Here is a 24522-nt window from a genome sequence, read left to right on the forward strand (position 1 = left end):
TCCCTAACACCATACACAAAAATCAACTCCAAATGGATTAAAGACCTACATATAAGACCAGACACTATAAAACTCTTTAAGAGAACAACATAGGCCAAACACTCTCTGACATAAACAACAGTAACATCTTCTCAGATCCACCTCTCAGAGTACTGACAACAAAAACAAAAATAAGTAAATGGGACCTAATCAAACGTCAAAGTTTCTGCACAGCAAAGGAAACCCTAAACAAAACGAAAAGACAACCCACAGAATGGGATAAAATCTTTGCCAGTGAATCAACTGACAAGGGATTAATCTCCAAAATTTATAAACAACTTCTGTAGCTCCATACCAAAAAAACAAACAACCCCATCAAAAAATGGGCAGAAGATCTAAACAGACAATTCTCCAAGGAAGACATACAGATGGCCAAGAAACACATGAAAGGATGTTCAACATCACTCATTATTAGAGAGATGAAAATCAAAACCACCCTGAGGTACCATCTTACACCAGCCAGAATGGTCATCATCCAAAAGTCTACAAACAGTAAGTGCTAGAGAGGGTGTGGAGAAAAAGGAACCCTACCACACTGTTGGTGGGATTGTAAATTGGTGCAACCACTGTGGAAAGCAGTATGGAGATGCCTCAGAAAACTAAACATAGAACGACCATTTGATCCAGCAATCCCACTCCTGGGCATCTACCCAGAGAAAACCACGACTTGCAAAGACACATGTACTCCAATGTTCATTGCAGCACTATTTACAATAGCCAAGACATGGAAACAACCTAAATGTCCATTGGCAGAGGAGTGGATCCAGAAGATGTGGTACATATAGACAATGGAATATTATTCAGCCATTAAAAAGAATGAAATACCAGCAATTTTTGCAACATGGATGGACCTAGAAACTCTCATGCTAAGTGAAGTTAGCCATACAATGAGACACCAACATCAAATGCTTTCATTGACATGTGGAATCTGAAAAAAGGACAGAGTGAACTTCTTTGCAGAACAGATGCTGACTCACAGACAATGAAAAACTTATGGTCTCTGGAGGAGACAGTTTGGGGGAGTGGGGGGATGTGCTTGGGCTGTGGGGTGGAAATCCTATGAAATCAGATTGTTATGATCATTATGCAACTACATATGTGATAAATTCATTTGAGTAATTGAAAAAAATTAAAATCACCCTTACAATAATTGGATTAAAACTTGCCTGTTAAAAAAGAGACTCTGACATTGCTCAAAACAATAAAATCCCGCTAGAGATCCACCAAAAAATATGGTGACATGAAAGAGTTGGAAGAGTGTAGAAATATATAGAGGGGGGATTACTAATGAGAATCCTGCTGTAATAAAACTGACATTGGAAAAATACATTTTAAGGCAAAAAGCACTATTCAGTGTAAAGAGGAATGTTATTTAATAAAAAAGAAGATAATCCTAAACCCATTTATACCTAGTGTCAGTTCCACAAGATACAGTGGGAAAAATTCCAGAATTACAAAGAGAAATGATCAATTACAGTGGTTTGCCTTAAAATATCTCTCTTAGAAACTGACACATTAAGTATAAAAAATAGTAAAATAAACACAGTTTAATAGGCTTGAACTAAAGATCACATATGGAATCTTGCATCCAAGAAGAGACACACATGGGACATTTTACATAAACTGAAGTGTAAATAACTTACAAAGAATCAATTCCATGAAAACTATGAGTATAATTTCTACAATTAAATTATAAACAATAATTTGAATTCAAAAGTGCACTTTTGAATTGAAAAGCATACTTTTAGAATCAAAAGGGCTACATATAAACAACTTGTAGGGAAAAAAATAACATAGAATGTTATACTTCAGAGCAGGCATAACTCTGGGGAAGAGAGAAAGGGTTCTGTGAAGGAGTCTAAGGGATTCTGTGCTGCTGGGACTGGTCTAGTTCTCAATTTGGGTGGTGCCTAATAAGTACAGTCAGTTTCCAATAATCAAGTTGTTATTCTGACTTATGTACTTTTCCACATGTATGTTAGCTTTCAACTAAAAAGTTAAATAAAAATCATACAGGATGCAGCTAAAGCAACATTTAGAGGTAAATGTGTCTCCTGAAAACGAGTATAATGGTAGACATGAAATATTGAAAATTCATGGGCCAAGCGTTCAACTCAAGAAATGGGAAACAAGTAATTCACAACTTCTTAATAATGGAGACATTTCCTACTGAAAAATACTGACATTACAGATGAGGCTAAAGGAGACCTTAAAATACAAGAGATTGTGGACAACTCCCTATAGCAGATCCTTTTTGACATATTACCTATGCGTATGGAAATAGGATGTAACACTATATACTGCGTAAGTCCTTTAAAAACTGGAAATAATTCTTCTAAATCACAGCATGCGAACCACATGGCAGTAACCAGCCAGGGAAAGTCAGGCTTAGGTGGGTGTTCCTGTTAGAAGAGAGAAATAAAATGAATAATTCACAAAGACAACCACAGAATATGGTTTTACCTTGTCTAAGTGAAAAAAAAAAATCAAGCATAGTCACGTGTTAAAAATAACCATTTATGCAAGACAGGTATAAGATGGTGAAAGAGAAATGGTGTTGAATCAATTCTACCCGTTGGCCTTTGAACGGAAGTACAGCTGATGAAAGTTTCCATGTTGACATGTGCAGAAAGCGTTTCATCTGGTGAAGGGTTAACATTAAATGTCAAGCCTACTTCTAGCCTATTCTCCAACACGCCACACCAGTCTCTCCCCACCTCTCAAATACTCTTATATTAATGATTTTTTTCCCAAGAGAATCAGTTTCTAAATCCAGCTCCTGGATGTTCTCTGAATAGTAAAGCAAAATCAGTAGCAATACAAGCAGCAATCTCATTCCAGCTGGGCTGAATGTATGTAGGTCTAATCACCTCATACATTTTCAGAAATTTCTGGGAAGATTACTGCGTCATCTGGCAATATTCCATGAAGCCCATGCATGTGGTGAACAGTTTTAAAAGAGACAGAGAAACAGCTATGACTGCAGACTGAAACTAGTTTGAAAATTTCATGAATATTTGCCTGAGGTTTTACACTGTATTTTATTTTATTTCAGCCTTTTTTTTTTTTTTTTTTTTCTTTAAGGGCCGTACCTCCAGCATATGGAAGTTCCCAGGCTAGGGGTTGAATTGGAGCTGTAGCCACTGGCCTATACCACAGCCACAGCAACGCCAGATCTAAGTCAGATCTTCAACCTATACCATAGTTCACGGCAAAGCTGGATCCTTAACCCACTAAGCGAGGCCAGGGATTGGATACTAGTTAGATTCATTTCCACTGAACCATGACAGGAATTCCTATACTACATTTTAAAATGATTTTATTGAGATCCAATTCACATATCATGCAATTGATCCACTTAAAGCACACACTCCAATTTTTTTTTTTTTTTTAGTAAATTCAGTTTTGTGTAACCATCACCTCAATTTAGAACATTTCATCTCCTCAAAAAAACCCTGTGTACTCTTTAGAAATTACCCCCTATCTGTCCCATACCCTCTAGGCTTAAATAACTGAAACTAGTTCTTTGAGCATTTAGTACTTTGAAACTTAAATTTCAAAGTTTAATATTGGTTTCTGTCTCTATAGATTTGCCTATCTTCAGAATAAAAATAAAATATAGAATTAAAATTTTATAATATGTTGTCTTTTGTAACTGCCTTTTTTTTTGCTTATTTGGGGCCTAACCTGTGGCACATGGAAGTTCCCAGGCTGGGGGTTGAATCTGCAGCTACCGGCCTACACCACAGCCACAGCAACACGGAATCCAAGCCACATCTTCGACCCCTACACCACAGCTCGTGGCAATGCCGGATCCTTAACCCAATGAGTGAGGCCAGGGATCAAGCCTCCATCCTCATGGATACTAGTTATCGCTGAGCCATGAGGGGGAGCTCCCTGTACCTGCCTTCTATCACTTAGCTTAATGTTTTCAAGGTTTCTTCGTATTGTGGCATATATATCTGCTTCATTCCTCTTTATGACTGAAGGATATTCTGTTGTTACTGATCTCCCACATTTTGTTTATCCCTCGTCAGTTGATGGACTGGATTCTTTCGACTTTTTTTGGCTATCACAAATAGTGCTGCTATGAATATTCGCATCTAAATTTTTGTGTGAACATAAATTTTCAGTTTTCTTTGGTATATACCTAGGAGTGGAATTGCTGGGTCATGTAGTAATTGTAGTAATTCTACATTTCATTGTTTGAGGAGTGGCCAGACTCTTTTCTAAAGCAGCTGCACCATTTTTCATGCTAGTGAGCCCTTTACAAGGGCTTTGCTTTTTTTTTTCCCATGTGCTCACCAACAGTCTTTTAACTCTAGCCCTTCTAGTGTGTGTGAATGCATCTCCTTATGGCTTTGATTTGCATTTCCCTGATGAATAATGATGTCAAACATCTTTTCATGTGCTTATGTTCATCTTTGAAGAAATATCTATTCAGGTCCTTTTCCTATTTCTAAGTTGGGTTGTCTTTATTATGGATTTGTAAGGGTTCTTTATCTATTCTAGATACAGAGCCTTTATCAGAAAACAATTAGCAGGGGTTCTTGCTGTGGAGCAATGGGATTGGCAGCCTCGTGGGAGTGCTGGGGCACAGGTTTGATCCCTGGCCCTGCACAGTGCATTAAGGATCCAGCTGCAACTGTGGCGTAGGTTGCAACCAAGGCTTGGATCTGATGCCTGGGGGGATCTGATCCCTGGCCTGGGAACTCCATATACTGTGGGGAGGTGGGAAAAAAAAAAAGAAAACTATTAGTAAATATTCTCTCCCATTTTGTGGTTATCTTTTCATTTTCCTGACAGTATCCTTTGAAGCAAAGACATGTTTACTTCTGCTGAAGGATCTGTTGTAACATTTGGGGTCATGAAAATTTACTCCTATGTTTTCCTCTAAGAGTTTTAGCTCTTATATTTAGGTCTTCGATCCATTTTAAGTTATATATGGTGTGATGTAAGGGTCTAACTTCACTTTTGCTTGTGGCTATTCAGTTGTACCAGTGCCTCTGTTGAAAAGGCCCCTTTCCTACTGAAATGTCCTGGTATCCTTGTCGCAATCAGTTGACCACTGACGTATTGTTTTATTTCTAGACTTTCACATTTGATTTCCTTTATCCATATGTCTATCCTTATGCTAGTATCATACTGTCTTGATTAGTGCTGCTTTGCAGTGAGCCTTGGGATAGAGATCTCTTGCAATACCATATGAATTTTTGGATCAGTTTGGCAATTGCTGAAAAGAAAACAGCCAGAATTTTAACAGCGACTGCACAGAATCTACAGATCAGTTTGGGGAATATTGCAATTTTAATAATATTAAACCTCCAATCCATGAATGTGGAATGTTTTAGGTCCTCTAATTTCTTTTCTTTGCCCTTCTTTTTTTGCCTTTTTTTTTTTTTAGGGCCACACCCATGGCATATGGAGGTTCCCAGGCTAGAGATCGAACAGGAGTTACAGCTGCTGGCCTATGCCACAGCAACGCCAGATCCTTAACCCACTGAGCAAGACCAGGGATCGAAACTGAAACCTCATGTTTATCAGCTGGATTTGTTTCTGCTGCGCCATGACAGGAACTCCTACTAGGTCCTCTAATTTCTTTCAATCTCTTTTGTAGTTTTCAGAGAAGTGTGAACTTCTTTTGTTAAATTTATTTCTAAGAATTTTTGTCTTTGATGATATTATAAATGTAATTATTTTGTTGGTTTCTATTATATTGTTCATTGCAAATGTAAAGAAATCCAAATTAATTTTGTATATTTATCCTGTATCCTACAACCTTGCTGAGCTTGTTAATTAATTCTAATAGTTTTTTTAAAAAAGTAGATTCCTAAGTGTTTTCTACATACTTATTACCTGAAAACAGAGATAGTTTTACTTCTTCCTTTCCAATCTGGATGCCTTTCCTTTAGTTTTCTTGCCTAATTGACCTGGCAAGAATTTCTAGTACAATGCTGAAAAGTGGTCAGAACTAACATCCCTGTCTTTTCCTGATCCGAGCTAGGACGCACCTGGGCTTTCACTATTAAATATGACATTAGCTGTGGGTTTTTGTATATGCTCTTGATCTGGGCAAGGAAGTTATTTTTTATTTCTAGTTTGTTGAGTGTTTTTGTGATTATTAGTTATGTGATTCTGCCTTCAACCTCTCTGAGCCTCTGCCTGGGAACACTGTAAACAAGATGTTAATGAGCATGCTGTGCGAGAAGAAGGGTGACAGTGCCAGGAAGGGCCTAAGTGACTGCCTGATAGTTAGTAATCGAGGGAAGTGGGTAAGAGGGCAAGTTCTGCAGACTGTGTGCAAGGCTTTGAGTCCTGGTTCTAAACCCTACTAATGATGTGATGATGGGTTACTTCATCTCTCTGTGCCTAAGTAACTAATCTGCAGACTAGAGATGAAATTAGAAACTCACCCAACAGGAATACTGATATAAGGAAATGAGTGGATATAAATAAAATGCATAGGAAACCCTCCGTAGGTAATGACTGTGATTTGAAGACAGCGTTAAGCAAGGATTAACAGACTATATTATGTATTCAAGGTGGGTGGGGGTCAAGGAAGAAGGACCATAGTGGAGAGGTCCTGGGAGTATAGTTGCTGAGAGTCAAATAAAAGCACAAAGTCCAACCTCCCAGTCAAATATGGGCAAACACATGCAGGTGTCAGGTCTATAGAGGCCAAGGGCAGGGCTTGAGGTTGACAGGACAGAGCCAGGAATTTAGAGTCGGGCTGGATAGATTTGGGGGACTGTGCCTCAGTTATGGAGGCCACCAGATCTGTAGTATGTGGGTGAGTTAGGCCAGTTGGAGGGGTTAGAGCAAGGCAGACAGATGGATGAATGTGAAGGAGGAAACTAGCAGAACTCGTACTTGTATCAATGGTATCGCAGACGACAACAGTCAAATTCTATTCCTCCCCAGGCTTTGTAATGTAAGATGTGTCTAGGCAAGAGAGGGTTATGATTTCACAAGCAGCATGGCCAGATTTGTGGATTACAACTTTTAGTGGATTTTGACTCTTCCTATTTGGAAGATGATCAACTTTTCAAAACACGTTCGTATTTACTAGCTCAATTGTTACTCTCAATATCCCTTTTCTACAGGTGAGGACATTGCTGCATAAAGAGGTCACATATTATTGACATTACCCAGCTACAGCCTGGGTCCCTGACCCCCAGGGCCCTCCCTACTAGACCACGCAGCTGAACGTATAACCTTCAGCCACCAGAGTCACTGTGGAGCAATCATAGGTGCTTGTGTGCTGTATCTAATAATACTCAGTCTAGGAGTTCCCGTCGTGGTGCAGTGGTTAACGAATCCGACTAGGAACCATGAGGTTGCGGGTTCGATCCCTGCCCTTGCTCAGTGGGTTAACAATCCGGCATTACCGTGAGCTGTGGTGTAGGTTGCAGATGCGGCTCGGATCCTGCGTTGCTGTGGCTCTGGCGTAGGCCGGTGGCTACAGCTCCGATTCAACCCCTAGCCTGGGAATCTCCATATGCCGCGGGAGCGGCCCAAGAAATAGCAACAGCAACAGCAACAACAGACAAAAAGACAAAAAAAAAAAAAAGACAAAAGACAAAAAAAAATACTCAGTCTAAACTTGAAACAGGTACCTTTTCTAATCCTGCTGAACCTCGGAGAAAGAAATTCCATTCGGCATCAGTTAAGCTTCCTTGCTGACGCATGAGCTCAACACAGAGCATAAAGCTGTAGATGAGTTTATGTTGTTCAAAAAGTCCTCTCGAGACATTGACATAGGCCGTTAGGAGAGTCTGCTCCAGCAGGATTTCCATGCGCTGCTGTAGATCATCTGTCCTCACAGAGGTTTCGATTGTTGTGTTGAACAACTGTGAAAGAGAGCTCTATCAGCACCTCTGATTTGATTCAATTTCTGTGGAGGAAAAACAGAATCCCTGCTCCTCACCCTGACTCCCCAAATTTGGTGGGTAAAGAGCAGCACAGGAGGTGAATACTGGAACCATGAAAAAGTCCAGAATTCATCCCAAATTGATGCATCCACAGGTGATATTTATTTTCTGCCCTCCTCTCTCTCTCTCTCCTTTTTTTGCAGAATTGGACTGAGGCCAAATTCTTGGCTATTCAAAAGGCATCATCCTGATGTGGGACAGAAAACGGAAAATGAAGGTGAGCTGGCAGAACTGATTTCTCAGATCCTCAACTCAGATTGGATCATCACTTTGGGGTGAGAGGCGTAAAGGCCAGGTGAGTTCATGCCCTCTTGGCATTTTCCCAAGATCATCCTCAGGTGTGGGAAGAATGTGCAAGCATTTTTCTTTGACATTTAAGAGGAACCAATTTGCAAGAGACTGCCCACCCTGCTTCCCAGCTAGAAATTCTGGGAACAGGGCTCCTCCCCTGAAGGTGCACCATATTATGAGGATATCAGGGAGGTAGCAGAGGTGGTGGCATTGGTGGCTTAGGCGTGAGAGGGCCAGAGGCAGCCCACCCAAGTAGCTGCTACTTCCAAGTAGCAAAGAAGGTGAGGAGGTGGGAAGAGCCAGAAATCCCAAGGGTCTCAAGCTGTGTGAGAAAGCTGAGCAGAGCCTGAACTCAGGGGCCTGGAAGTCATGGGCAAGGGGATCTTGCAGCAGAGACTGGGGGGGTCTCATGAGAGATAAGCCAGCCATCCATATGGCTTCAGCCTTGAGGGTCTTCAGCACAAGGGGCAAAAGTGGGAGGTGAGGCCGGGCTGCCCAACCCCTCAAGATGCATTGCTCATGGGGAGATCAGACAGATGGAAGCCTACTGAGGGCCAAGGCAGCTCAGGGTCAAGGAGTGTACTCCACCTCTGCCCCCCAAAATGCGGCACTGCTGTGTACAGACAGGCTTGTACCCACCCCTCCTGCTAACAGGATGGAGCACAAGGGGAAAAGAGCTGGCAGTCTCTTCACTGAAAGACAGGCTCCATTCCTCCAAATTAAAAGGGCTTTGAGGAAGCATACACTTATTCTAGAGAATTGGGAAAGCCCTTGTAATTCTCTAGAAAGCTTGGTCCACAAAGGGTAGTGGGGTTGTCACACCAATAAGAATGGCCATCATCAAAGAGTCCACAAGCAGTAAGTGCTGGAGAGGGTGTGGAGAAAAGGGAACCTTCCTACACTGCTAGTGGGAACCACTATGGAGAGTCGTGTGAAGGTTCCTTAAAAAACTAAATGTGGAACTACCCAGCAATCCCACTCCTAGATTTCTGTGGCTAGAAAACTATAATTTGAAAAGATACATGCACCCCAATGTTCCCTGTAGCACTATTTACAATACCAAGACATGGAAACAACCTAAATGTCCATTGACAGAGGACTGGATAAGAAGATGTGGTACATACACACAATGGAGTATAACTTGGCCATAAAAAGAGTGAAATAATGCTAATTGCAGCCACACGGATAGACCTAGAGACTATCATATTAAGTCAGACAGAGACAAATATGAGATTGCTAATGTGTGGAATCTAGTAAGAAATGATACAAAAGAGCTTATTCACAAAATAGAAACAGACTCAAAACTAAACTTACCAAAGGGGAAATCCTGGGGGGAAGGCTGGACTGGGAAGCTGGGATTGGCCTATACACACACACTACTCTACACAAAATTGGTCAGTAACAGGGACCTACTATACAGCTCGGGGAAATCTATTCAATACTCTGTGATAGCCTAGATGGGCAAGAATCTAAAGAAGCATGGATATATATATGACTAATTCACTTTGCTGCACAGCTGAAACTAATACAACATTGTAAATCACCAAAAATGAGATAAAATAAATGAAATAAAATAAAGAATAATGGAGCTGTTACTTGCATACACTCAGAAGAAAAGAGGACTGACAAGAGGCAGAGAGGTTAAAGTCCAGTAAAGATGTGGTAAGTCTGGCACCAAAATAAAACACGGTGAATCCCAACACACCCTAAATAAATTCAGAGTGAAATGGAATTGTGGTTTGGGAGCCAAGGTCCCAGCTCTGGCTGTCACCTACAATTGTGTTTTGGGTTTCTAGTTTCCCTTCCACACAGTTAAGTCCAGTGTTTTGATGATTCATCCAAGAACCCTTTTTCTGTCACCCCAAGGTATTTTCAAAGCATTCATTTATCTTCATTTTTATTTCTGGAAGGAGATTTTAAAACCTTGAAAAACATGAATTGCGAAACACCCAGAATAAGAAAAGTGTTATCAGAGTCATTCAGGTGGGATGGAAGGCTGCACTAATCCCTGTCTCACTTGCTTTAATACCCACCAACTAGAGGAGCTGTGAGAACAGCAAGCCCTGCCTTTAGGAATGGAGATGTGACCCTGCAAAGATGGCTTTTAAAGGCTGCGACAGCAGACATACACACACTACTATACATAAAATAGACAGGTAACAGGGCCCTACTGTATAGCACAGGGTAACCTACTCAATACTGCGTAATGACCTTTATGGGAAAAGAATCAGAAAAGGAATCATATGTGGATTTTAACTGATTTGCTTAGTTGAAACTAATACAACTTCGTTACCTGAAACTAACATAACTTTGTAAGTCAACTATATGCTAATAAAGTTTTTTAAAAAATGGCTGCTACAGCAGATGCACATCTAGTTGGAAGAGAGCCCAGGCATGTCTACAACAACACACCTCTCATTTGTCTCAACTCTTCATCTCCACTCTCTTCTGCAGCTCCTACGGCTGCTGGACCCCTGACCATACCAAGGCCACCTCAACAAGACATCTAAGGAAAAACAAAGCTAGGTCTAGTGTTTGAATATTTCAACAGCTTTTTTTTTTCTTCTTCCTCTTTTTATGGCTGCACCTGTGGCATATGGAAGTCTTGTGCTAGGGGTAGAAATAGAGTTGCAGCAGCTGGCCTATGTCACAGAAACAGCAACGCTGGATTTGAGCTGAATCTGCGACCTATGTTGCAGAACCTTAACCCACTGTGCAAGGCCAGGGATCAAACCCACATCCTCATGGACATTATGTCAGGTTCTTAACCCACGGAGCCACAATGGGAACACCTCAACAGCCTTTTTTTTTTTTTGTCTTTTGTCTTTTTAGGGCCACACCCACTGCATATGGACGCTCCCAGGCTAGGGTCCAATGGGGGCTGCTGGCCTACACCACAGCCACAGCAACAAGGGATCCGAGCTGCATCTGCGACCTACACCACAGCTCACGGCAATGCTGGATCCTTAACCCACTGAGCAAGGCCAGGGATCAAACCCACAACCTCATAGTTCCTAGTCGGACTCATAGTTCCCCTGCACCATGACAGGAACTCCCTCAACAGCTTTTTAAATGGAGGGAAGGAAAGGGTCTTTTCACTCAGGAGACACTCATTATGAAGTGTCTTGGGCACTAAGCACCACGGAGGTGGGGGACAGGTGTGGGGGAAGCTTCCTTCCTGCCTTTGTTGCAGTCGGACTCTGGCAAGAGAGAAGAGCCCACCACCCGAGGCAGTGCGGTGTAAGTGCCCTGTGCTGCATTTCAAATGTGTTGGATAAAAGGCTGCTGCAGATTTTTTGTTGCTCCCCCCATTGGGAGGTGAAGTCTAAACCCCCTCCTCTCGAATCTGGGCTTAGTTTAGTGACTGGATTGACCACGAGACTGTAGCATGAGTGACACTGCATGACACCCACACCATATGGAAGGGACTGAATCTGAGCCGTAGCTACAACCTACACCATAGCTGCAGGAGGGAACACCAGGAAGGTAGCCCAGATCCTTTAACCTACTCTATTGGCCAGGGGATTGAACCCATGCCTCCACAGCAACCCGGGCTGCTGCAGTTGGATTCTTAACCTCCTGTACCACAGCAGGAACTCCCAGAGTAGTGTGTTAAAAACACGAGGCCTGGACTAGCCTGGCCTCCAGTGTGAGAGCCAGCACTGACCACAGACAGGTATAGGGGCATCAAGCAGGAAATACAGACGTGTTGCAGGGAAAGATGATCTATTCACAGTTCCCCACCTTTTTCTCCTGTGAGCGGTACGTTTGGAGAGGCCTCTGTCAAGTTGTAGTACAGGTGTAAGCCGGGATGACTGGAGAACCCAGAGTGAGCTAAACTGTTCTGCCCAGAAAAGGGAACAACACAGACAAGAGGGGAACAGGAGCTGGGAGGTGGGAAACTGAGCCAGCGGGGCTGAGTGGGGGTGGGCCCAGAAACCCTGGAGGTGAACAGAGGGGACCCTGAGGATGACTGGTACGTTCTGGTGTGATGAGCAAATGAACCCTCTGTCTGCCTGGAAATCTCTGGATAAACTGACATTGCTTGTCAGAGTTTTGTGACACTGAGTTTGCTTTTGGGAGATGTTAGAGGGCTGCCTCAAAGAGGATGAGGGGTGACAGTATCCTACTCACGAGATATGAGAGGAAATTCAACTGTGAACATGAGTGTGAGTGGAGAGGCCAGAGATAAAACCATCGTGGCTCAGTGGTAATGAACCCAACTAGTATCTATGAGGACTCATTTTCGATCCCTGGCCTTGCTCAGTGGGTTAAAGATCCAGTATTGCAGTGAGCAGTGGTCTAGGTTGCAGACATAGCTTGGATCCCGCATTGCTGTGGTGTAGGCCAGTGGCTGCGGCTCTGATTCGACCCCTAGCCTGGGAACTTCCATATGCTGCAGGTGTGACCCTTAAAAGAAAAAGAAAAAAAAAAAAAAGAAACAAGAAAGACTCCTAGTTATATGGTGGAAACAGGAAAGGAACACAGAGAGGCAGACCAGGCATGCTCAATCCCTCTAAATAAAAGCCAGGGGCTAGGAGGAGAGCCAGCTGTATAAAAAGTTCTGGAAAACAAAAGATATAAGCAATTGTAACTAATCTGCTTAGGGTCAGTACTGAAATGTGGGATGCAGTACAGAAACCTCACAGTGGAAAGGAAGTTAATTCACTGGAGAGAAAATACAGAAGATAGAACAGAGCTGAGCTCTTAAAAGAAACAAAGAAATCCCAGGTACAGAGGAAAACAATCAAGAATTAGTTGAAAAAGCCAAGAGAAAATGAAACTTGCAAAGAAGCTTTCTTTTCTTCCTCTGTGGAGTGCTCTGCACACGCTGGACACCTGAATTTAGGAACCATGCTTAAATCATGGTCTGAACCCAAACTCCCAGAGGATTTTACCAGGTAACCAAATGATTTATCTGAGGCAAGAAGTAACCAGGGAAGCCAGAGATAAATTTGACTAACAACACACTTACCTGTTTAAAATATTTTAATGAATACTGATACATAGGATCTATTTCCGAGAGGCTGGCGATAACGAAGTACATAACAGAGCCTTGAGTGGCCACTGGCCGATACTTCTCACGAGCGATGTTTATCATCTGTTCAGTGGACTCGGCTTCCTTCAGCCTGATTTTAATGGCACCCGAAGTGATCTGCATACACATAAGAAAACAAGTTCTGATGGATCTGTTTCCAAAAGAAGGTGGGATTTTGGGAATATATCTAGTTAGATCTAGGAAAGAAAGAAGGATATGATGGATTCGTGATTATGACAGGGGGGCTCCCAGAGAGGTAATGGAGGCTTAGGACTCAGTGATCTCCTGACGGAGCTGACCTCCTGTCCCAGCAGAGTTAGGGATGGGCAGATGGAAACAGACCACACAAGGACCCTGGGAAGAAGTGGAGCAGAGCTCCCCTGAGCCTGGAACTGGGGTTACTTCTGAGATGGAGACACACAGTGGTGCCAATGGCTCCCTGGCTTCCTTGTGAGCAGTTCTCAAATGAGCCCGGGTTCATGTACTGAAAGGAAGTATGAAGAGAGAAAGGGCACCCGTGAAACTGCCTCAGGTGGGGGGTGTAGGGGGGAGGGTAAAGGGAGGCTGGAAGGAAATGGTACCACATCCCGCCCTGGAATAGGATGGAATGAAGTCTAATGTTCTCTGTCTTTCCCCTGAATCTGAAGTGCAGACACAGGGAAATCTGAGGGCAGAAGCTATTTTTGTGAAGGGTTGGAAACCTAGGTAAGCTGGGGATGCTGTCAAGGTGTCTTGCTGTTCTTTTGGGTTTGTGGCTCTGGAGAGCCTTCTGGACAGTGGGCTTTCCAAGATTCCCTTCTCTGTCTTCCTCAGTTTCTGTGTCTTTATTGCTGTCTGTCCTTCTCCCCTACCCCCTCATCTTCTCTAGGTATGGATATTCCCTAGGCTGGCAGATCTCCTGTGTCTAGGAAGTCACAGGGTTTAGGGCAGGGATGATGAAATATCACTAAGGGACTGCTGGTCAGTATCTGTTCCATTGAAGGGAGACCCAAAGGGGACCACTGGGTTCCCCTCCAGCCACACTGCCTGGCAGAAGTATAATGTGAGCCACAAATGCAATTCTAACTTTTTTAACTTCATGAAAAGTAATAAGAAACAGGTGTAATTAATTTTTACATTTAATTTAAGACAATATAAGCCAATATATCTTGACATCTATCAAAGTATAATTGATATAAAATTGAGATATTTTTACATTTGGAGGGATTAAATCTTAGACATTTATATATATTTTATATGAATGATGCATCTCAAGTCAGATGAGCCAGATTTTAAGAACTCAACAGTCACACATGGCTAGTGGCCAAGTCCAGCCTGTCCTCCCCAGCCCTCTGGGAGGTGGAGGAGGGACTCAGTGCAGAAGCTCCCCTCATACTGACCCCTCAGGAACCTGAGGGGATCGAAAAGGGTAGAGCTGAGTGGGAAGCACCAATCTTAATACTGGACTCAACTGAAGCTTTTACACCTGAGTAGAAAAAAGGAAGTTGACATGGGAGCACTTGGGTCATGGAGATCTACTTGCAAACAATTCTGTGGTGAGCACAAGGCCCTGAGAATGCAGAGCCCAGGGCTAAAGAGAACACAAAGTGGACCATTTTCTTCTTTTTGCCAGAGAATATTAGAAGACTATACACCCCAGCTGGATTTAGTAACTATTTATACACATTATGCCCCAGAGACTTGAGGCTTCAGTAGTGGTGAGAGGAGATGTATTTATTTTCATTTTAAATTTTTTGGCCATGCCCATGGCATGCAGATGTTCTCTGCCTGGGGATCAAATCAGAACCACAGGAGCAACCCGAGCCACAGCAGTGACAACACTGGGTCCTTAACCCACTGTGCCACCAGGGAACTCTGAGACCTATTTTTTTTTAAATGGCTGTGCCTGTGGCATATGGAAGTTCCCAGACCAGGCAAAGAATCTGAGCTGCAGCCGCGGGAATGCTGGATCCTTTAACCAACTGTGCCAGGCAAGGGATTGAACCTACACCTCCACAGCAACCTGGGCTGCTGAAGTTGGATTCTTAACTCACTGCGCTACAGTGGAAACTCCATCTAAGGCCTGTTTTTAAATGAGGATTCTAGGAATTTAGGGAGTATGAATTACAGGCAGGAGGTGGCAGGAAATGAAGCCCAGGAGCCATCAGTCCTGTTTATATTCTATAAAAAGAATGTCTTCAAGACTCGCAAACAGAAACTGGTTTACAGATAAAGATGGCAGTCAGATTACATGTAGCTACCTTTACTCCCTACTGAAACCACGGTAGAGTTATAGTAAAGGAATTAAAAAACACTGCAAATCCACAAAAACAGGAGGAATAGAAGAGAAAATATCAGACAGAAGAGTGGTAATATCTTAGCAGACCCAGGAAAATGGGTTTCTAAGCTGGCAAAGGGGAGAGCCAAGAACTCACAAAATTTATAAAATGTATTCCTGCTGCACCTAACCAAAGAGAAAAGACACATAACTGGATCCCAGTCCTGGGCATCTATCCTGAAAAAAACCATAATTCAAAAATATGCACGTACCCCAATATTCATTGCAGCACTATTTACAATAGCTAAGATATGGAAGCAACCTAAATGTCCATTACTGGATAAAGTAGATGTGGTATATATATCCAATGTGAATACTATTCAGCCATAAAGAAGAACAAAATAATGTCATTTGCAGCAACATGGATGGACCTGGAGATTATTGTACTAAGTGAAGTAAATCAGATAGAAAAAGACAAATCTTCTGAGATCAGTGGATGCTAATTAAATGATACACAAGAACTTATTTACAAAACAGAAACAAACTCATAGATTTCAAAATCAAACTTATGGTCACCAAAGGGGAAACTGTGGTGGGGAAGGATACATAAGGAGGATGGGGATTAACATATACACATTACTGTATATAAAATAGAAAACTAATAAGGACCTATGGTATAGCACAGGGAAATCTACTCAATGTTCTGTAAATAACCTATATGGGAAAAAAGAATGGACATGCTGTATGTATAACTAATGCACTTGGTTGTACATCTGACGCTAATACAACACTATAAGTCCACTATACTCCGATAAAAATTTTTAAAAAGACATGTAATTGGACAACTATGATATGAGGTAAACAGTGACAGGTACTGTATCAGAGGTGCAGATAAGGCGCCACAGGTATTCCAAGAAGGAAGTGATTTATCCCAGCTGGGAGGACCAGGCAAGCTTCCTGGAGGGGGTGACGTTAATATAAGTATGAATCGTGTTGTTCCTTTCAGCTTATATCTTGCTCCAGTTCTTTACGTGGCATGTTTTGTTTCAGAAAGGCAAACAAGAGGAGGGGCAGTTGTTACAGTTTATCTACTCTTCTTTGGGTTGGTGAGGGACCAGCTAGCCAGGCATGCTTTGTGTGTGCCCTGGTGGCCCATGGGGAGTTACCATCCTTACTTTAAAAAGACTCTGCAGGACCCTGAAGGGCTGTAGTTTCAACTTTTGAAATAGTACACTTTCTATAAATACTAAAGATGTTTTGCTTGCCTTTGAATCCTGGAGTGTGTCAATGAGTTCTTCATTGTCCAGAATATTTCCCTCAGACGTGAAGAGCATTTTCAGGATTTTCTCTTCGATAGCTTTTAGCTGGTTTTTATCAGTATTGATTCTCACGATGAGCTTGATTCTTTGTTCTTCCAACTCAGGCTTCTCGAGTCTCACCACATCACTGATGCCAAAGTGAATCCTTAAATTAGGTCTTTATTGGGGCCCTAAAATTGCTTCTGTTTTTCTTTCCCCATTTCTAATTGTTCTTATCCTGAATACTTCTTAGCTGAACACTAATGCTACCAGTTAAATCCTAATGTGCAAGGCCCCTCCTCTGCTGAGTGTAGCCAGTAGCTATTCACTGCACTGCATATAAGTTCTAATACTTTATCTTGTATTTCTGAGACCCACAGCTCTCATAGCTTCTGCTAATTTTCTCTTAGGAGAACCTGCACAGTGCTTGATCTCTTTAATCACTCAATTTCTGTTTTTAATGGTTGCTTGTGTCAAACTGCAAATGGTGCCTGGAAGATTCTTTTCATACTGACACGAGAGACTCTGAAATCCTACCAGCTCCTTGAAGCAATTCTTGGTTGCATGTAAAAGGGGGCCTTACCTTTAGCTTCTCCCATCTACACATGCGAACTTAGGTTTCCCCACACTTGTCCTTTTATCATTTACCCCATCCCTCCATTTGCCAGCTAATCTTTTTCTTAGTTGAAATTTCTAGACAAAGTATTAGGAAATCTTACTCCCACTTCCTTTTACCTTAACAACTGATCCTCCAGACCTGATTTGGTTACGGTGAAATTGATGATGGTTACTTTGATGCATACCTGGAGAGAAGCACAGAGTATGTAAAAATGTTTCAGGCCAGGCTAATAAAAGTGAGACCTGCTTTCTTTATCAGAACAGGGCTCATTATTACTCAGCTGGGTGTACCCAGGTCTAATTGTGAACACACTCACTATCCCCCAACACAGCAAGCAATAAAATCCTAGTCTCTCAAAATTCTAACATGACTCTCTCTGCTGCTGCAAGTGATGATCTTGTCCCTCAAATGCCAGTTAGAGAACAGTGCTGTAAGGAAAGGTGAGCCAGTGAAGGGTTAGAAAGAAGAAGGGCTCAAATTCTAGCTGTACCCATTAGTGTATGTAGGATACTGCACAAGCGCATTCCATTCTTGGCTTTAGTTCCTGATGCTTAAAATTTGGGAAGATAGGGGGAGTTCCCTAGTTCTTGCTAGGGTAGCCTAGGGGTTAAGGACTCGGTGTTGTCACTGCTATGGCTTGGGTCATTGGTGTGGTGAGGGTTGGGTCCCTGGCCCAGGAATTTTTGTATGCTGTGGGTGCCAAAAAAAGAAAAAACTGGGAAAATAGGAACAGGGGAGTATTTATGAGGACTAAAAAAAAAATCAATTAATTATAGTCACTTATACATAGTTTGTCTTGTTAAAAAGAAGCTATTATTGATAATAAATATATATTATTATATTATATATCAATATTATATAATATATAATATAAAATTAATATTATATATTTATATTATTATATATATATTTGTCTCATCATAATATTTTTCTGAAAACGGTTGCTAGAATATTCTGACATGACTTGAATAAGTCAACAGCAAAAATCATAAATATAAGAAGATGTCTCATGCACCCGCATGTTCGTTGCAGCACTATTCACAATAGCCAGGACATGGAAACAACCCAAATGTCCATCAACAGATGATTGGATTAGGAAGGTGTGGTATATATACACAATAGAAAACTACTCAGCCGTAAAAAGAATGACATAATGCCATTTGCAGCAACATGGATGAAACTAGAGAATCTCATACTGAATGAAATGAGTCAGAAAGACAAAGACAAATACCATATGATATCACTTATAACTGGAATCTAATATCCAGCACAAATGAACATCTCCACAGAAAAGAAAATCATGGACTTGGAAAATAGACCTGTGGCTGCCCGACGGGAGAGGGAGGGAGTGGGAGGGATCGGGAGCTTGGGGTTATCAGGCACAACTTAGAATAGATTTACAAGGAGATCTTGCTGAGTAGCATTGAGAACTTTGTCTAGATACTCATGTTGCAACAGAACAAAGGGTGGGGGTAAAAATGTATACATGTAAGGATAACTTGATCCCCTTGCTGTACAATGGGAAAATAAATAAATAAATAAATAAAAATTCACACAATACCCCTCCCCCCAAAAAAGAAGAGTGCCTGAATGTTGCATACTTTACAGACACTCTTCTTATTTAATTTTTGACAAATCTTTGAAATGGACTCCATCTCTCCATCCTTGGACTCAGGATCCAAGAAGTGGAATAGCTTACCCACAGCCACAGAGCTGGGATCAGGGATATGTGTGTGATGTTCCCTCTCAAAAGTTAAACAAAGTGAGAAATCAAAGGTTGGAAGTCAGCACGTGGGTCACTTTTCTAAACTCTAAAAGGGAACTTGGGACGTTGAGCTCCAGGCAGTGGCTGTATAATTAAACCCCTTGAGGCTGACAAGGAAAACCCTGACCTGGGCTTCTGATAGCATTTCCTTCCTTTTAGGCAAGAAATGTGTCAATTTCACTCAAGCCGAACACATCTAGGAAGACAGGCTGCTATCAAGAATTCAGTAACTCAAGTGAAATGACCCTCTTCGAATGGTCACACCAAAATAATTTTTAGTGGGGGGTGGGGGATGAAGTTCTGATTTGCGAAGTCCCTTCCCTAGGGCGTGGGTGCCAGTAGAGAAGGGGAGGTCTGCTGGCAGGGAAGACCCTGCAAAGTGAGTGGCTATGCCTGGAGCTCCAAAGCCCCCTGTTAGGAGGGAGAAAGGGTCCCAACTGTCTTCCTTCCTGTTATAACCACCCCAGGCTCTGTGGCCAAGAGCAGGGATTCTTCTGGTTCTTATTGTGGCTCATGGTAGTAGGGTTCACACAACTCCCCTCAAATGGTCTGACGTCATGAGAAAGGGGATGAGAGGTCTCTCCCCTAGAACTCGAAGTATGGACATTGGATGTTGGACTTGTGACCCTCCAGTGCTGCGGTCACCAGAGTTCCCAAATAGGCCACCTGCTTACTTGGGGTTGTCACCTGGGCACCTGTACACTTAGCCACTGACGAGGCCCTCCTCCCCTGACCCCTGGAGTCTCTCAATTAAGCTCTGATTCATTGATCAGCCACAATGAGAGGGAACAAATGAATTTCATTCCTTTTTTTCTCTACTCAGTATTCTGTGATAATCTATGCAGGAAAAGAATCTGAAAGAGAATGGATGAGTGTACATGGATAATTGAATCTCTTTGCACAGCAGAAATTATCACAACATTGTAAATCAATAAAACTTTCCACAAAAGACCCAGAATTGCCAAAGCAATTCCAAAGGACAAAAACCAATCATGAGGCATCTCTCTCCCAGACTTCAGGCAATATTACAAAGCCACAGTAATCAAAACAGTGTGGTACTTGTACCAAAACAGACAGACAGACCAATGGAACAGTACAGAGAACCCAGAAATAAACCCAGACACCTATGGTCAACTAATCTTTGACAAAGGAGGCAAGAATATAAAATGGGAAGAAGGCAGTCTTTTCAGCAAATATTGCTGGGAAACCTGGACAGCTGCATGCAAATCAATGAAACTAGAACACACCCTCACACCATGCACAAAAATAAACTCAAAATGGCTGAAAGACTTAAATATAAGACAAGACGCCATCAAACTCCTAGAAGAGAACATAGGCAAAACATTCTCTGACATCAGCCTTACAAATGTTTTCTCAGGACAGTCTTCCAAAGCAACAGAAATAAAAGCAAAAATAAACCAATGGGACCTAATCAAACTGACAAGCTTTTGCACAGCAAAGGAAACCAAAAAGAAAACAAAACGACAACTTACAGAATGGGAGAAAATAGTTTCAAATGATACAACGGACAAGGGCTTAACTCTAAAATATACAAACAACTTATACAATGCAACAGCAAAAAAGCCAATAACCCAATCAAAAAATGGGCAAAGGACCTGAATAGACTTTTCTCCAAGGAAGATATACAGATGGCCAACAAGCACTTGAAACAATGCTCAATATCACTGATTATTAGAGAAATGCAAATCAAAACTACCATGAGATACCACCTCACACCAGTCAGAATGGCCATCATTGATAAGTCCACAAGTAACAAATGTTGGTGGGGGCATGGAGAAAAGGGAACTCTCCTGCACTGTTGGTGGGAATGTAAGCTGGCACAACCACTATGGAGAACAGTATGGAGGTACTTTAGAAAACTATACACAGAACTACCATATGACCCAGCAAGCCCACTCTTGGGCACATATCCAGAGAAAACTTTCCTTGAAAAAGACACATGCACCCGCATGTTCATTGCAGTGCTATTCACAGTAGCCAAGACATGGAATCAACCCAAATGTCCACTGATAGGTGATTGAATTAGGAAGATGTGGTATACATACATAATGGAATACTACTCAGCCATCAGAAAGAATGAAATAATGCCATCTGCAGCAACATGGATGGAACTAGAGACTCTCATTCTGAGTGAAGTAAGTTAGAAAGAGAAAGACAAATGCCATATGATATCACTTATATCTGGAATCTAATATATGGCACAAAGGAACCTTTCCACAGAAAAGAAAATCATGGACTTGGAGAACAGACTTGTGGTTGCCAAGGGGGAAGGGAAGGGAGCGGAAGGGACTCGGAGCTTGGGGTAAATAGATGCAGAATGTTGCCTTTGGGATGGATTAGCAATGGGATCCTGCTGTGTAGCACTGGGAACTCTGTCTAGTCACTTATGATGGAACACATAATGTGAGAAAAAAGAATGTATACATGTATGTGTAACTGGGTCACCATGCTGTACAGTAGAAAAAAAATATGTGTAAATAAATGATTGAAAAAAAAGAGGGGGGGACGAATGGCCTTGTTCTGAAGGATGGAGAAGAATGATTGCAAGGGGGCAGCTGGGGACCAGGAGGGACAAAAGAAGAGGAGGAAGAGGAGGTCAGGGTAGGGAGACCGGCAGGGCCTGGGAGCCGAGAGGGGCGGGGTTTGAGTGCAACTAGCAGGTGAGCAGAGGGGCGGCTGGAATGAGGCTCAGGACTCAGAAGAGAAGCCAGCAGAGGATGGTGGAAGGAGCGGGGGCACAGCGGGGGGCGTTGTTCCCTTCAGCTGGGAGATCCGTCACACTACCAATCCCTGATCAGGGTGGCAATACCAGGCCAGTGGCTCATACCTCGGGCAGGTAGTGGGGGTTGGGCAATTTGGTCGTCATATAGAATTTGAAGTTTTTATCATAGTCAATGTCCGAGTCTCCAAGGCGAATGAGCAGTCGTCCACCACTGATGAATGTCTGTTTCAGAAGGATGGGTTCTAGAGCGGGATCCAGGGTCTCTCTAAGCTTAAACATTAAATCAAAAAAATACAAAACACAACTTATTAAAATGGGTGGCAACCTTGTAAATTAATTACTTCAATAAAACCTAAAAAAAAATAAATAAAATGGGTTGGCAGCAACTTTTCCAAATTTCTTATGCCTCAAAATTTACTTTGGGCAATTTTCCAGTGATCTGATGGATATTTCTTAATGTCCTCCTACTACCTCTAAGAGTGTACATTTCCTGGGGACTGTTTTCATCAACAGTCTAAGGAGATAAAGGATGGGAAGGCAACACATCTACTTAGACTAACCTTCCACCTGATTCATCCCCACAAGAAACCAGCTAAGAAAGACAAGCCTGTGGTGTGGGTCTGCAACAGGCCCCGGACAAGAAAGATCTGCTCATTTTCATGGTTGCTCTAAGTTGGAGCTAGCAATCTCCAGCCTGCAGGCTGAATCTGGCCTGCTGGGGTCTGGTGTGTGTGGTTTTTTTTTTTTTTTGGCTGCACCCAAGGCATGCAGAATTTCCTGGATTAGGGATTTAGGGATTGAACCTGAGCCACAGCAGCAACCTGAGGCACTGCAGTGACCATACCAGGTCCTTAACTTGCTGAGCCACAAGGGAACTCCTCCAGGGCCTGTTTTTGTATAGTTCTTGAGCTAAAAATGGATTTTACCATTTTAAAGGGTTGTAAAACAAAGAAACCCCCCCAAACTAAACAAAACAAAGAAGAATATTTGTTCAGAGACTATCTGTATATATGCGGCCTAAAAAACTTAAAACATCTGGCTCTTTACAGGAAGTGTGGCCCTCTATCCTACATGACAGTAATTTTTTCTCCCCTCAAAGCAAATCTGATTGTTGGTAAGAGCCTGGGCATGCAGACTCTGCCAAAAGACCCCATGACAAACATCTTTATGTCAGCAGGTAGGTGATGGGGACCTATGGCCTAGGAGCTTTCAAAATTTGATGTAATCCATACCTGACACATCTATTTCACACGGTGACACGGTCCCCAAGCATGCAAATTCTTAAAAGTTTATGAGATAAGATTCCCCTTACTGTCTACAATGCAATTTTGTGCTTTTAAAAGCCTATTCTGGTTTCACTTTAAAAAAAAATGCTGATTGAGATCGATTACCTCAATTTTATACTCACGAATGTCTGTAGACAAAGTTTGAAAATATCACCCTATAAATGTAGAAAGCAGCTAGTTGTGCAATACAAATGACACCAGGACACAGAAAGCAAGAAAGGCGTAGTTAGAGTGTCTTATTCCTGGCTGGGTCCTAACCCCCACTTCCATGGGGAACTCAGCTACAGTGATAAGGCTCTGCTGTGCAGGGGTGGAATATCACAGAAGATCTTTTGTTCACTGCCATGACAGAAGAAATTCCCTGGAGTCTCCTGTGTCATGATATAACTTTGCCAAAGATTTGGGGGGACCTCACCTTGTCCTGTAACTTCAGGGTTTGAATGGGGGAGTAAGACCCATTACAGAACCTTACCCGTGTTGGTCAAAGCCACAGGCCACACACGGAGGCTTCCTGTGCTCTTTGGAGCTTGAGCTGGGAGCGAGGTAATTTGCTGTGGATTTTCTAGACAGTCAAGGCTGCTTGGATGGTTTACTTGTCTTTTCTGGGCCTCAGTTTCCCCATTGGTAAAATGGGCTAATAGTAGTAACTACCTTGAAGGTTGCAGTGTGGATTAAAGAGTTAATGTACGTAAAAGGCCAACAACAGGGTCTGGCGTGTGGCGAGCACTCAGTGAGGGGTGGCTGATGCTAATACTATTGATCATTCCTGGCACCATGGCAGGGCTGCAGCCAAGCTGCTCTGGGTTCGAGGTCTTTCTAAGCCTCTTGCCCTTCTGCTGCAGCAGAGATTCTTCCAGACACAGTTATACTGAGACTCAGCTCATAGATTTCACTTACTCATTCTTCTCTTTTTAAAAAAAATATATTTTTTATTAAAATATAGTTGATTCACAATGTTGTGCTGATTTCTTCTGTACAGCATAGTAACCCATTCCCTTTCTTATATTATCTTCCCTCACAATCTACCCCAAGAGACTGGCTATACTTCCCTGTGCTGTACAGTAGGACCTCATTGCTTATCCAGTCTAACATACTCTGACATAAACCATACAAATGTTTTTTTAGGCCAGTCTCCCAAGGCAATAGAAATAAATACTCATTCTTCTCTGAAGAGAATGGGAAATTAGGAAAGTAAACTACAATTGTCACCCAGTCTCTTTTGTGCCCAAGGCTGTTGTCCATGCTGTCCCCTTTG

General features: G+C 42.3%; 1 protein-coding gene across 1 annotated transcript in view; it reads right to left on the minus strand.

Annotated features, from left to right (window-relative positions):
- The window catches only part of DNAH6 (dynein axonemal heavy chain 6), a 258349-nt gene that overhangs the window by 60420 nt on the left and 173407 nt on the right, over positions 1 to 24522 (minus strand). Inside the window, exons 57-62 of the mRNA XM_047781653.1 lie at positions 22087 to 22251; positions 17590 to 17657; positions 16822 to 17002; positions 13237 to 13416; positions 7656 to 7889; positions 2306 to 2441 (exon numbers count right to left, since the gene is read on the minus strand). Coding sequence (XP_047637609.1) covers positions 2306 to 2441; positions 7656 to 7889; positions 13237 to 13416; positions 16822 to 17002; positions 17590 to 17657; positions 22087 to 22251 — 964 coding nt within the window. The remainder of the gene's footprint in view (positions 1 to 2305; positions 2442 to 7655; positions 7890 to 13236; positions 13417 to 16821; positions 17003 to 17589; positions 17658 to 22086; positions 22252 to 24522) is intronic.

This window comes from Phacochoerus africanus, chromosome 5, assembly GCF_016906955.1.
Source record: "Phacochoerus africanus isolate WHEZ1 chromosome 5, ROS_Pafr_v1, whole genome shotgun sequence".
Lineage (NCBI taxonomy): Eukaryota > Metazoa > Chordata > Mammalia > Artiodactyla > Suidae > Phacochoerus > Phacochoerus africanus.